The following is a 13667-nucleotide window of genomic DNA, read 5'->3' as shown; positions in this document are numbered from 1 at the left end:
CAGGAAAGGAAGAAAAAAACATGTAAATATGAGAAATGTCCTTGACAAACACATGGGACTGTTAGGCCAGTCACCAGCCATGGAAAAGCCAGGGCTCCAACCCTGTGTGTGCTTTTGTGGAAGAGCAAGAGTATTGATTGATCCACCAGCCAAGCAGCTGCAAAGCATCTCAGTATCACAGGATTGAAATGCTACTGTTTCCATGAGACGAGCCAGCAGTAACTTGTATCCCAAGCTATACAACTCAGGCTAAACAGCCCACATCGAGAGCATATTGTGTTGCTCCACATCACCTACCATCACTGGAGACCAACCAGCTACAATCAGGTTACACTTGTCATGCAACCTGGCAGACAAAGCTGTGGAAAAATGAGTCTGTATCTAAACAAAAAGCTCAGGATTCAGTGTCTTCATCATAGATAAAGATGTGGCATCTCTACTGTGGTATTACTCTATATACACAATAACTGAAGTCTATACTCAGTGTTGCACTATGCATTATTGTCATTATGAAATCTGCTGCAACAGAATTTTAAATATTTTAACACACTTCCACTTAAGTTTATTTATTCTTGAGATAAATAATGCTTCAACATGGTGCAGAGATGTTTCTCAACTTAAAATAATTTAAATCATCTTTCAAATCTGCTGCAAACCTTTGACTGGAAACTGTCTTATTTCTTTATGAGTATTACTTAAATCACTCCTTCCCCATTATAGCACATGAAATCAAAGCCTACATGAGGAATATTATCCATGCAATGCAAGCAGAAAAATTGCACAAACACTGGGAGCTTCCTAGAGCTCACCCTACTCAAAGAGCTGCTGCACAGAGAAAAGCCTCTTCTCACAGAAGAGGAAATCTGGCCAGACAAATTCTTCTCATGCAAACTGAAATGTACACAGCAGCAAAAATATTTAAGATTTTCTCATCCAAAGTATGTAACTTGTCAGAAAAATAGTAATAGGCAGTGTTCTCTTGACTTAGAGTTTGTTTTGTTAAAAAGAAAATAATATGAGAAGCTCTTTAGAGGAGGATTTACAATATAATTTATTTGTTTTGATAGTTCTTTTTCATATTTGTTTAAGACTTATTCCTTCTCACTGCACCAACAGATCAAAATATACATGGCACTTTAAGGCAGCATTAAAGTTGCACAGTATGAACAGATTTATATCTCTCTCTCTTTTTTTTTTTTTTTTAAGTCTTGTTTCACTGATTATAAAAAGGTCAGTTAAGCAGAAGCCTTTTTCAGTACAAGCCTTTTTGTACACAAAGTCTGTGTTCAGTGAGTATTTACTGAAGGAGGCGTGCAGGCTTTATTCTTGAAGGATAATGGAACTGATGTGGAGCAGGTACAGGTAATATTTACAGGAGTAAGAGAAAATTTACTGTAATTAATTAACTCTGTGCATGCCATTCAAGTAGTAAATCTTTGTCTAAATTACCTTGGTCTAGTGCTACCTGTTTGCTCTAAGGAATGTAATTAATTCAAGTGACAGGGGAGATAGAAGCTCTGGATTACTGATGATGTGCTGAGATGGCTGAAATATCCCAGCTCAAGTTGCCTGAGGAAACATAGTGCACTGAAATAAGCTACTTCTGGTTCACTCTGGAACTGAATGCCCTCCTGGGATGTTGCTCTGCTCTGGTCTAGGAGACAGTGGGGAAGAACACAGTGTGGTATCTGTGCCTGCAGCGAACACACCAGTGTGCCTCAAGGGCCCTGGCACACATCTTTCTCTAGACTCAAGATTACAACAGTCTTTATTCTTTCAGTCACAGCCTGGGGCAATAATTTAGCTAGATCAGAAGGTGAACAAACACCAGTTTTTGACTCTTGGTCCTTGTGAATGGCATTGTTGTACCAGACAGACTGCCAGGACCTTCTACAGGCAACGTATCTGTGCATGATGTAGCCAGGAGCATGGATTGCAAAGTTCCTAAATTGTAATCCCTGCTGATTGAAGCTCTTGTCTTGAGTACAGTGCAAACCCATGAACATTTTAGCCATATGTAAAGGTTAAATGTTATAGTGTCTGGCTTTTATGCACCAGACACCAGAGGGGAATTTGGAATAAAGTGCTGGGTACCCAGAACCACATTTAGAAAGCACAAAGAGACTTGGAATGTCTTCAGAAATGCCTCAGGGCTAGACAATTGCGTTTGGAGGTTTGAATTCTGCTCAAATCACACAATGGACAGTAAGAAAATACAATAGGGCTTCTTGTTTTATCTGTAGAAATGAACTGCCACATACACACCTGTGCAAAAATAAATACCACAGAGGGCTTTGTCTTCCTTCTAACAAAAGTAATGCATTTTTATTTCTTACTTCTCCCTCTGAAATGCAAATACATGAATTCTTGTCTTGCAACCCCATCCAAACATGTCAAAATTTGTTAAAACAATTTGAGCTTCATATAGCTTTTATTTGTGTGTCATTCTTCTGCTAATGTACAACTGAGTCTCTTTACTAAGGAAATAAAAATCTTTTCCTGACTACTCAATTAATGCAGAGTTAATTGTTTGTAGTGTTGCATTGCTAACAGTGATGGGTGGTAGGTCATGTTATTCCAAGGTCAGAGAAAAAACACAAGGCTGCTGTTATAGCAGCTCCAGGCTATAAATCAGAACAACAATAAGTGGGGAAGCACAGTTGAGCATTTTAAACAATTAAGAGCAGTGCAAGGCATGCAGAGTGATGAAATGGTGTCAGGCAAGCCACTCTGCTAAATGGAAAACCAGGGTGCTCAGTGAAGGCATAAGTAGGTCTGTATTCATTATGATGGAATCAGCAGTCCCCAAAAGTCAGAAGGTGTCAACGTGACTGTCACCACACAACATTAGGCAGTTAAATAAGCCTTGGGGCTTACAATATGGAAATCTCAACTCTTTAGTGCCATAGTAACATTGTTAAAAGTTTCTTAGACCCTGTATTAAAGACACAGAGAATAGAGAAGGAGAAAATATATTAAAACCCCCCAAATTTAAGGTATGCAGGATTTTTCAAATGCAAAAAGGGTTCAGTGAACTTTATTGATAATGATGGGGAGCAGTTGGTTTTGCCTAGAGACCACTGGGGCTAAAAAGGAGGGCTGATACCACATTGTATACTGGTTCATAGTACAATATCCCATGGGGTTTGTAGCCAAGTGGAGCAGGCAAGGGCAACACAGCTGTGGGGGACGAGTCCCAGCCCCCAGAACATCAGGAGTCCAGAAACCTGGGGTTTCAGAATGGTAATGGTTTGTACCACTATGATTACGGGAAAGGCACCCAGAGGAAACACCATTCCCCAGGAGACTGGTGCAGATCTGATCCTGTGTGGGAAGTGTCCTGCTGCCCCATGTGCTGATCTCCAAACTCCTGGAGATCCCAGAAGTAGAAAGAAAGGTTTATTTTGGTATGCCTTCCTGGGCCAAAGCAGACCATGCCAGGGCTGAAAATGACAATCAGTGTGTGAACTTGAACAGTGTTAAAGGTAAGGAAGATGATGGACCTTTCTGGCCCTTTTTTTCTCTTTGCTTAAGGTGAGATGATCCCGGACACTGCTGACTCCAAACTGAAATACAGGTACCACCCACCCAACCAGCCTCACTTATCTCTGTGGAGAAGAACAGTCTTTGTTTTATGACATATTGAACAGACAAGAGACAGACAACTTTGAAAGTAGTGTGGGATAAATTCCTTTCTCAAAGCATCAACACTTTCAAAGTGTAGCACCTATGCTCATCTCAAGTGTTCCAGCTAAAATGTAGTATCTTACACACTATGATTTGAAAATTAAATGAGCTGAAGTTATGCCCTTTTCAAACTTTTATTATAATGGCTAAAAATCTTTGTTCACAAAAGAATTTAGATTAAAAATATTATCAATATTGAAGTGTCTTGAGTACTGTTCACAATTTCTGGAGCTAATTCACTGTCTGAAATTACAAAGAATGAACTTTCTCAGAGAAGTATGAAATACCAATAAAAACAGTCTTTTCCCTTTTAAATTCCATTCAAATTTTGAAGAAAAGCCTGTATAGAACACAGCTCATTTCAAGCAGCCCACTGTTGGATGGAGATAAATAAGTGTCTGTATGTTACTAAGGTACATTTATGTAATTTTAATGAAGTTGCACCTTCCTGTGGTCTGTGATTTGGGGGAAACTGAAACCTTCAATCAGATAACCACTTTTCTGGAGGAACTAATAGAAATGTTCAAAAGAGCAAACCTTGAAGACAGGCAGTGGTGAACTGCTTTGAGGAGCAGTAGTTTTGTAAAAGTAGGAAGAATTTTTTTTTCCTAAAGAGCCATTGTTGCTTTCTGATATAAACTAGTTCAAAAGAGAAGGCCCTTCATGAAATGTCACTGACTTCTTGAAGCAAACATCCATGTCCTTAGTACTGTTTGCCATGCTACCAGCTACCAACTTCAAATGAGTCCCTGACTCAGGAAGAGCCTGACAAATAGCAGAGGAGTCCAAAAGAGCTGCAAATTGAAGAAATTATGCCAAGACACAAGGAACCCTGGCAATTAGTCAGAACCACTCTTTGCTGGCATGGAAAAGGCATGGAGATTTAACGGGTTGAGCTTTCCTGCTTGGTCTATTTGTTTGTAAAATAAAAGTCAAGAAACTTAAAAGTCAAGAAACTTTCAGTAAAGCATTTGACACCATCTCCCACAGCATCCTTGTAGATAAGTTGATCAAGTATGGGTTTGGTGATCAGGTAGTGAGGTGGATCAGGAACTGGTTGAAAGGAAGGAGTCAGAGAGTTGTAGCAAATGGGGCAGAATCTGGTTGGAGGTGTGTGACCAGTGGAGTCCCTCAGGGGTCGTTGCTGGGACCGGTGTTGTTCAACATCTTCATCAACGACCTGGATGAGGGTATAGATAGAAAAAAAATGTATTGTACTGAAGCTGAAAATTCTTTTTGAAAAATGTCAGAAGACCAGGTAGATTATTAAGCAATACAGTAAGATAATTATTTGTTTGCCTTGTTTGTACAATATTAACTACCTAATTTGTAAGGCATGGTGATAGAATTTAAATGCTAATAAAATCTTAACTGAGCTGATGTAATCACAACAAAACAGATTTTATATGAGTACATATCCTGTGTGGAAGGAACAAAATACCCAGCAGGACCAGAACCCTGGACTTCCACAGGGCAAACTTTGGTCTCCTCAATCATCTATTAAGGGAAATCCCATGGGACAGGGTGCTAGAAAATAAAGGAGCTCAAGATAGCTGGTCAACATTCAAGGACCACTTCTTGCAAGCACAGGATCAGAGTGTCCCAATGGTTAGGAAATCTAGTAAGGGTGCTAGGAGACCTGCATGGTTAAAGAAGGAACTACTGGGCAAACTTAAGTGGAAAAGGAAAATCTATAGATCATGGAAGGAGGGGCTGGTCACTTGGGAGGAATATAGGACTGTTGTCAGAGGATGTAGGGAGGCAATTAGGAAAGCTAAGGCCTCCTTGGAACTTAACCTTGCAAGTCAGGTTAAGGATAATAGAAAGGGCTTTTTCAAGTACATAGCTAGCAAAACTAGCAATAGAGGCAATATTGGCCCATTGAGGAATGAGGTGGGAGCCCTGGTGACAGAGGATATAAAGAAGGCAGAGGTGCTGAATGCCTTCTTTGCCTCTGTCTTCACTCCTGCAGGGTCTCCCTATGAGCCCCAGATTCATATAGCCCCAGAAGAAGTCAAGATAGAGGAAGAGTTTGACATGGTAGATGAGGATTGGGTTAGGGATCAGTTGAGTAATCTGGACATCCATAAATCAATGGGTCCAGATGGAATGCACCCAAGGGTGCTGAGGGAGCTGGCGGAGGTCATTGCTAGGCCACTCTCCATCATCTTCAGTAAATCATGGGCAACAGGTGAGGTGCCTGAGGACTGGAGGATAGCAAATGTCACTCCAGTCTACAAGAAGGGCAAGAAGGAGGACCCGGGTAACTATAGACCGGTCAGCCTCACCTCCATCCCTGGAAAGGTGATGGAACAACTTGTTCTTGTCACTATCTCCAGGCACATCAAGGACATGGGGGTCATCAAGAGCAGTCAACATGGTTTTATCAAGGGTAAATCATGTTTGACTAACCTCATAGCCTTCTATGAGGAAATTACTAGGTGGATAGATGATGGTAGAGCGGTAGATGTGGTTTATCTTGATTTCAGTAAAGCATTTGACACCGTCTCCCACAGCATCCTTGTGGATAAGTTGATCAGGTATGGGTTTGGTGACCAGGAAGTGAGGTGGATTAGGAACTGGTTGAAAGGAAGGAGTCAGAGAGTTGTAGTCAATGGGGTAGAATCTGGTTGGAGGTGTGTTACTAGTGGAGTCCCACAAGGGTCGGTGCTGGGACCGGTGTTGTTCAACATCTTCATCAACGACCTGGATGAGGGTATAGAATGTACCCTCAGCAAGTTTGCTGATGACACTAAGCTGGGAGGAGTGGCTGACACACCAGAAGGCTGTGCTGCCATTCAGAGAGACTTAGATAGGTTGGAGAGTTGGGCGGGGAGAAACATGATGAAATTCAACAAGGGGAAGTGCAGAGTTTTACATTTGGGGAAGAACAACACCATGTCCCAGTACAGGTTGGGGGCTGAACTGCTGGAGAGTAGTGTAGGTGAAAGAGACCTGGGGGTCCTGGTAGACAGGAGGATGACCATGAGCCAGCAATGTGCCCTTGTGGCCAAGAAGGCCAATGGCATCCTGGGGTGCATTAGAAAGGGTGTGGTTAGTTGGTCAAGGGAGGTGCTCCTCCACCTCTATTCTGCATTGGTGAGGCTGCATCTGGAGTATTGTGTCCAGTTCTGGGCCCCTCAGTCCAAGAAGGACAGGGAAGAGCTTGAAAGAGTCCAGCACAGAGCTACTAAGATGATGAAGGGAGTGGAACATCTCCCTTATGAGGAGAGGCTGAGGGAGCCCCTAAGATTCTATGATTCTTAACACAGCCTCACCTGTGATACTGGCAACGCCAGCCATCTCCTAAGCCATGTATTGTCACCAGAAGCTTAGGGTACAAGAGCAGCTAAGTCAGCTTGTCAAGTCTGCTGGACAATTTTAAGAAAAAAGATGCCCCCACCACTGGCAGAAAGTAGCATAACAGAAAAAAAACAGCTACAGTCAGGTAAGACATAGTGATGAAGAATCCAAACCAAACATTAATGAAGAGAAAACACTCGAGCTAGAAAGCGTGACTGAATTTCACTGAGAACAATTAACACCCACATCTTCAGATACAAAACTCCAGGAAAAAAAAACATATCATACTGAGGGAGGAAAGCAGTTAATGAGATAGCAGGAGAGTGGATTTTTGTAAGTGTACATTGTTGTTACAGCAAGAACAATGTAGCAACATCCATCAAGAGCATTCAGTATTGAAAAGTGAAGTGACCTGCTGCTCTTTGGCTTGTCTTTCTGCTTGTCAAGTGAATGCTGCACTAGTAACATCTTACTGAGAAATGATGGGTTTTATGCCAGAGGTGGGAAATCACAAAAACCTTTTCACTGATGTTACCACAGTCCTTTGGGCTCTAATTATTTGATTTTCTTGTGGAGTACTCTTGATACTGTCCCTAAAAAGTTCCCAACAATCAAAAAACTCCTGAAATTTGCATATAATGACCCTGTCCTGGCTGGGTTAGGTGATGCATGAAGCATCAGAGGCCAGTCCATCCTCTCAACAACACGGTCACTACTTGTCCCAGCCTGGCTAGGGAACTGCTCCCAGACTGTGCCTATAGATGGCTGCTGCTGCTGCAACAGAGAGCCAACCCTACCTCAGCACAGTTCAGAGACAATGCTAATTAAACCCTTCAAGGTTTATTTTAGCTGTTTTTTCAAAAGTGTGGCTTCAAAAGCCTTATCTCACCTTTGTACAACTACTTTATGTTAAGCAGCATGCTATGATTCACTGGGTTTCTATTAGAAAAGCAACTATTATCTTCTGAGTGTTAAAATGTCCAGTTAAGTTCTGGGATAAAGAGAAAGAATCTCTAGATGAAAGGAGGAGGGAATATCTTTGCAGCAGCCTTCCATGCTCCAGATAGTACTTCAGCAGTATAATACAGTCTGAAACAGAACTCAAGCCCTTTATTGAAATCTTCAGATTCCACAGGTGGAAGGTAGACATGAGAACAACTGGACTCCTAGCTACCAAGCATGGAGAGTAGTTCAAAAGTAACAAAATCACAAATGTTAAGGTGACTTACTGAAGATAACTGCAACCAGATTTTTAATTGAAAAGGTGGAGGGTCTGTTATTCCATATTACCACAGAATTGTGTAAAGGCTCTAAAACTTTCTCAGTTGTTTGTTGTGTTTTTTGGTTGGTTGGTTGTTTTTGAGGGGTAGGAATTTCCAAGTAAATAGGGAGCAGGAAGACAAACCTTACAAGACGAAGCAGTTAAAAGAGGGAAAAGAGCAAGCCCTAGATATAATACATAAGATTTTCTTCTGCTGCAGTGAGGACAAGGGGAGTAAGGGTCCAAACCAAGAGCTTTCATGACCACTCCATAGCAAACAGTCAATGATTTCTGTTTCAATCTCAAAGCTGAACACTGTCTCCTAGAACAGCCCAGATAATGCAGATATATTATCTTAGATCTGCCCTTAGACAATGTAATTTTAAGGTCAGACATTGTCCTCCAGCTATGCTGTTATTCCATGGCACAAGCAGAACTGCAGCACTCTCACATGCCTTGTACAGTTCAACTGTGGTAAAACCCCCTGCTGGGCTTGTTGCAGACTTCCAGGAAAACTAATTCCATTGCCTCTGCTTGAAAAATAAACACACACCCTCATCAGCTCTCTATTTTTTACCATGAAAATTGAAAATCACAGTTCTATTACACTAAACACAAATATGAGTAGCAGTTTATTGGTTTGGTTGCAGAGGCTCTGCATGTCTGATCATACCAAATACAAGAGACTCATAAATAACTCCTGATTGAAGTTTTATCTTCTAAGAAAAGCAGCAGGGCACTTTCTTAGATTTTTCCTGAGAGCTTAAAAAAACCCTGAGGCTGGACAGTGTTTTCATCTGTCAATTATAGAAAAAGTTCCTTGCATTTGACTAGATGAAGTACATATCTGTAATATACCTGCCCACACAACTGATCCTTAGAAAGGAAGACTGTTTTTTTAATAGCACAGAGAAGAAACACTAAGAAGATGCACAGATCTGAGTTACACAAAACCTTGGCTGCATTGGTTCTTGTTGAAGAGTAACTAAAAGGCAGAAGTAGCAGCAAAGTCACTTGTTTTCAAGATCAAAGTGATACACAAGCTTCATCTACACAAACCTTCTTGAGACACAGAAGAAGTCTTGCAGATTACAGATAGATTGGATCAAGACCCATATAAAAGACACTCCAACCAGACTACTTCAAGTTCCTAACTCCATAGGGTAACAGCCCATTTTCTTAAACTTTCACAGGCAACTCACCCCATCTGGTCTGCCATCCGAGGCTGTAACAATCAGAATATAGCGATCAGTGCTTTCTCTGTCCAAGGGCTTTCCTAAGGCTAGCAGTCCAGAACTAGTAATAAAACAAAAACATATAAAAAAGTTAACACAACAGTTTTAAGAGATCTACAAGCAGTTTTGTTCTACATCTCTCTCTCTTTAAGCAAGTCAGTAAGCTTCTAGGCCTTATTACAATGGGAAGCATGCTTTGTGTATGTACATGCTTACCAAGGTTAGTAAAAATGATGAGCCAATTTCTAATGCTTCCTGCTTCGATACATATATAATTCAGGATTAAAGTAACAACCTCGTGATCTACAGGATTCTACAAAATAGGCCTACAATGAACACCCACAGGGCTCTCCTTTGTTAGAGAGCTGCACTGCTACAATAAATGAGGAGAATCACAGCAGCCTATTTATCACAGAGGAGTCCCGATATTCCTGGGAAGATTGCAGCAGCCAACTGCAGGAAAACAAGGATGAGTCTTCCTCAGAGTTTTGTAGGGAATTTTTGCATGTTGTGCAACTGCAGTACAAGTGCTGCAATGAGCTAATGCCTTCTCAGGGAAGGCACAGACACCATCTCACCTAATAATAAGATATTAATATAGGCACAAAGATTGCCAAAGATAAATTTTGTGGGTTGGGATTATCTAAGCCCAGTTTAAACAGATAGTGAATTGAAGGGCCATTTGAAAGCTGCACAAAAAAAAGAAAACAAAATTTTACAAAAATGCTGCTTGAAAATGTTGCAGATTCCTGTAACTGCTGACAAACAAACCTATTTGGATTCTTTTTCTCTGGGATGATGCCATTTCCTCATGCTGAAGTCTGGAAGCAACCTGGAGGTTTGATGTAGCAACACTTGGACAAGATCCCACCATGGACTAATCACTTTTATATTAGGAAGCACCAGAAAAAGTACCACTGAATTGACAATTCTGTCTAAGCAAGCTAAACCCTGCTTAACTGAACTGGGACAAGTGGTACTTCCCTGATCAGCCCTAAAGCTCTGCATTTCATTGACAGGATTTGGGTGTCTATTGGAACCTGATGGAGATCATCATAAGCTGACATCTCTCTCAAATGCCACCTGACCCAGAGGCTTTTTAATAAATATGCACCAACAAGCAAGGATCCAGGATGATGTTTATGGTCTTGTTGCATGGCTAAGCAGCTTCTTCCTTACAAGTGCAGCAAACAGGCCAGGGTCAGCTTCTAACATTTTAAGAAAAGTGTAAGAACACATGATTTTGCAGGGCAAAATCCACATGAGCTGGGATCTTGGTATGCTGTGACTTTCCATCTGTTATTTCATTTTTAATGGACATAACAGACACAGCTATTTAGCAGGCACAGTTATAAATTTCATTGGTTGAACCTACATTCTATGTTCATGACAAAGAACATAAACAGCTACTTGTTCAGAAAGAGGTTTAATTAAAACAAGGAAAAAAAAAAAAAGGCAAATCAAAATGCAAAGTCCCACCAAACTAGGAAGTTTTCATTATCCAGAATGCTTGGAGGTGTATCATCTGTACCTAATGATATTTTTTTTACCTAGAATATAAATTTCTGCAGTTTCTGCTGCAATGTTTTCAGCAGAAACAAATACCCACCATTCCTGGCAAGCTGTTCCTGCCAGCAGTTTCTTCAAATAAATACTGCAGAAACAGGTAGAAACAGTGAATGGGAGCATAATTCTCCCCTAGGATTGAAAAGTTGGTAGGTGAAATAATATCCAGGCTCAGTAATCAAAGATGAGGATGTTTTAGGAGATGCTACATTCGGTCCTGCCTCATTGCTGCACAAATAAAACATAGGGATGTGTCATGTTTAGCTTCCTCAAAAAACAACAAGCTAGCAACTTCATTTGTACCTAAAACAGAATGAGAGGACGGTTTGCGTTGGAGGCAACATTAAAGATCATCTGGATCCAACCCCCCTGCATGGGCAGGGACACCTCCCACCAGCCCAGGTTGCTCCAAGCCCCATCCAACCTGCCCTTCAACACTTCCAGGGACGAGACATCAAAACTTCCCTGGACAACCTGTTCTGGTGTCTCACCATCCTCACAGCAAAGAATTTATTCATAATATCTAACCTAAATCTACCCTTTTCCAGCTTAAAACCATTACCCCTAGAGGGGCTAAAATACTTTCCTGGAGGTTGGTACAAACCGATGGGACACAGGAATATTCTGTGTGACTTTGTAACCCAGCAAATCTGGAGCTGATGTGTCTTGTCCCAAACCACAAGCCTTGTGCCAAGTTACAAGAAGGCCTCAGGGCCTACCATGTTTCTTTCCATGGACTTGCCCTGGCCTGCTTGGGGGCTGATTTTATCTTTAAACAGCAATTATCTAAAGAGCAGGTACCTGATACCAATGTTTTAGCTTTTGCTTACTTTTCCACAACTGTGCAGCACAAGGCTTAGTTTAACTTTGTTTTTTGTAAACCATGCATAGCTATAGCATGGTTATTGTGCAGAGATTGAACTACCCACAGAGCAAAAAAGCAAGGTACAAACACCTTACTGGTGGCCAGCTACTGCTAATGACACGCAACCTTAGGAGCTGCCCAGAACCAGTTTGGGGTCATAGAGAGAACAATAAACAAGTATCCACGGATGTAAAACACAACATGTCTTGATTTCAAATCTAAGATGGAACTGCATGCACTTGGGAAAAAGAAAGTGTGGTACAGAAAATGTCAACAAACACAAAAATGACACAAAACGGATCCTCCAGTGAGGAGAATGAGCTGCCAGCATCATATTCCTCTTCCTAGGGCAGGGCTTCAGATGCTGAAGACTCAGCACAGCCCCTTGGGTTAAAGGGAAAGGGGAAGGGTCAAGTGTAATACCAGAGCAAGGGACAGACCTTAGAAAGCTTGTGTGTATATTTATATACCTTTCCTTAGTCATATACAGTGTAATATAAATACATGAAGCTATATAGGAGTATATATTAAAATATGTACATATGTACATATGAATAAATGTTAAAATTCCATGTATACATAAAGTACATTACATCATACACATGCACTTACATACACCTACTAAAACATGCATATATGCCATTTTAGCTATCTGCATTTGTATTGGAAGGGGACTAATAATAATTTCATTAGGCTATTAAGACACTAATTAGACTAACAGTAAACTGCAAGCTTTGCACACATTCATGGCCACAAGAAGGCAAGGAGTATAAAAGTGGTGGGATTTCAAGCAATCTATTCCTGTAGTTTGTGGTGACAAATTAATAACACTGCATGTCTCATTTTTGCTTCCAGTATCATGTACTGTCTTCTGCTCAGGAATATTCAGCTGACCTCAATACTATCACCATATTACTAACGACCATTTTGCTTTTAAACTGGTTTTTTATCTAATTTATAAACAGCAGACATTGAAATAGCAGTGACTCCACTAAGGAAGGCATTAAGTTCCTTTGAGGGCTGTAGGAGAGTCAGATGTATTATTAACTGACACAAAATGCTAACACATGTATTTTAGCAGTTCTCTTATTTCCAGGTGTTTTTACAAATCAATTAGTCATCTTAATAGATCCTATATATTTTTCAGCATCTGTTCAAGACACTGCAATGAAATATGAACACAAGACTTTTTTTAAGAAAAGCAGCAATGAATAAAACAGGTGACACTTAGGTGATCAACAAACACAATAAACCCCCCAAAAAACGAGGAGCTAAGAATACTGACAACAAACACTGTTTTACCAACACTGACCTTTAGCTGCATGTATCTATTTAAATTTCTCCAATATTTTTGCACTATCATATGGACTTTTTATCTTCCCCTTCTGTCTGAACAATTGCAGCCTACTGTCTCCATTTCAATTGTTTAACATTATTCAAGAGACAGGATAATTTATACAAACTCCTGTGTTTTACTCAAGGATTCTGCTGTACTTCCAATCATTTAATACCCTAGCTTTTAATCATGACTGTCCCTGGGAAGATAAGAAAGTACCGATTTACTACAGATCAAGCTCAGGTTGTATTGTGAAAGAAGAAAGAGTAAAACCATCTCAAAGTCCTCAGATGGAGGATGAGACCTAGTAGGTAGTTGTAAACCTGGAAATATTTGGCACTTGTGTTGCCAGCTAGGGAATTACACAGGGATCAACTGACATGCTCCAGGACACAAGAAAGTAATCCAGATGAG

At 40.7% G+C, this 13667-nt stretch overlaps 1 protein-coding gene across 1 annotated transcript in view; it reads right to left on the bottom strand.

Moving 5' to 3' along the window:
• PCDH15 (protocadherin-related 15) overlaps positions 1-13667 on the bottom strand; it is a gene marked incomplete at its 3' end in the record, with an annotated part of 234661 nt that overhangs the window by 36447 nt on the left and 184547 nt on the right. Inside the window, exon 17 of the mRNA XM_010002259.1 lies at positions 9454-9547. Within this exon, the coding sequence (XP_010000561.1) occupies positions 9454-9547 (94 nt within the window). The remainder of the gene's footprint in view (positions 1-9453; positions 9548-13667) is intronic.

Source organism: Chaetura pelagica, unplaced genomic scaffold (assembly GCF_000747805.2).
Source record: "Chaetura pelagica isolate M959 unplaced genomic scaffold, ChaPel_1.0 scaffold517, whole genome shotgun sequence".
NCBI lineage: Eukaryota > Metazoa > Chordata > Aves > Apodiformes > Apodidae > Chaetura > Chaetura pelagica.
The sequence above is the reverse complement of the archived record's forward strand: the minus strand, read 5'-3'. Positions and strand labels throughout refer to the sequence as shown.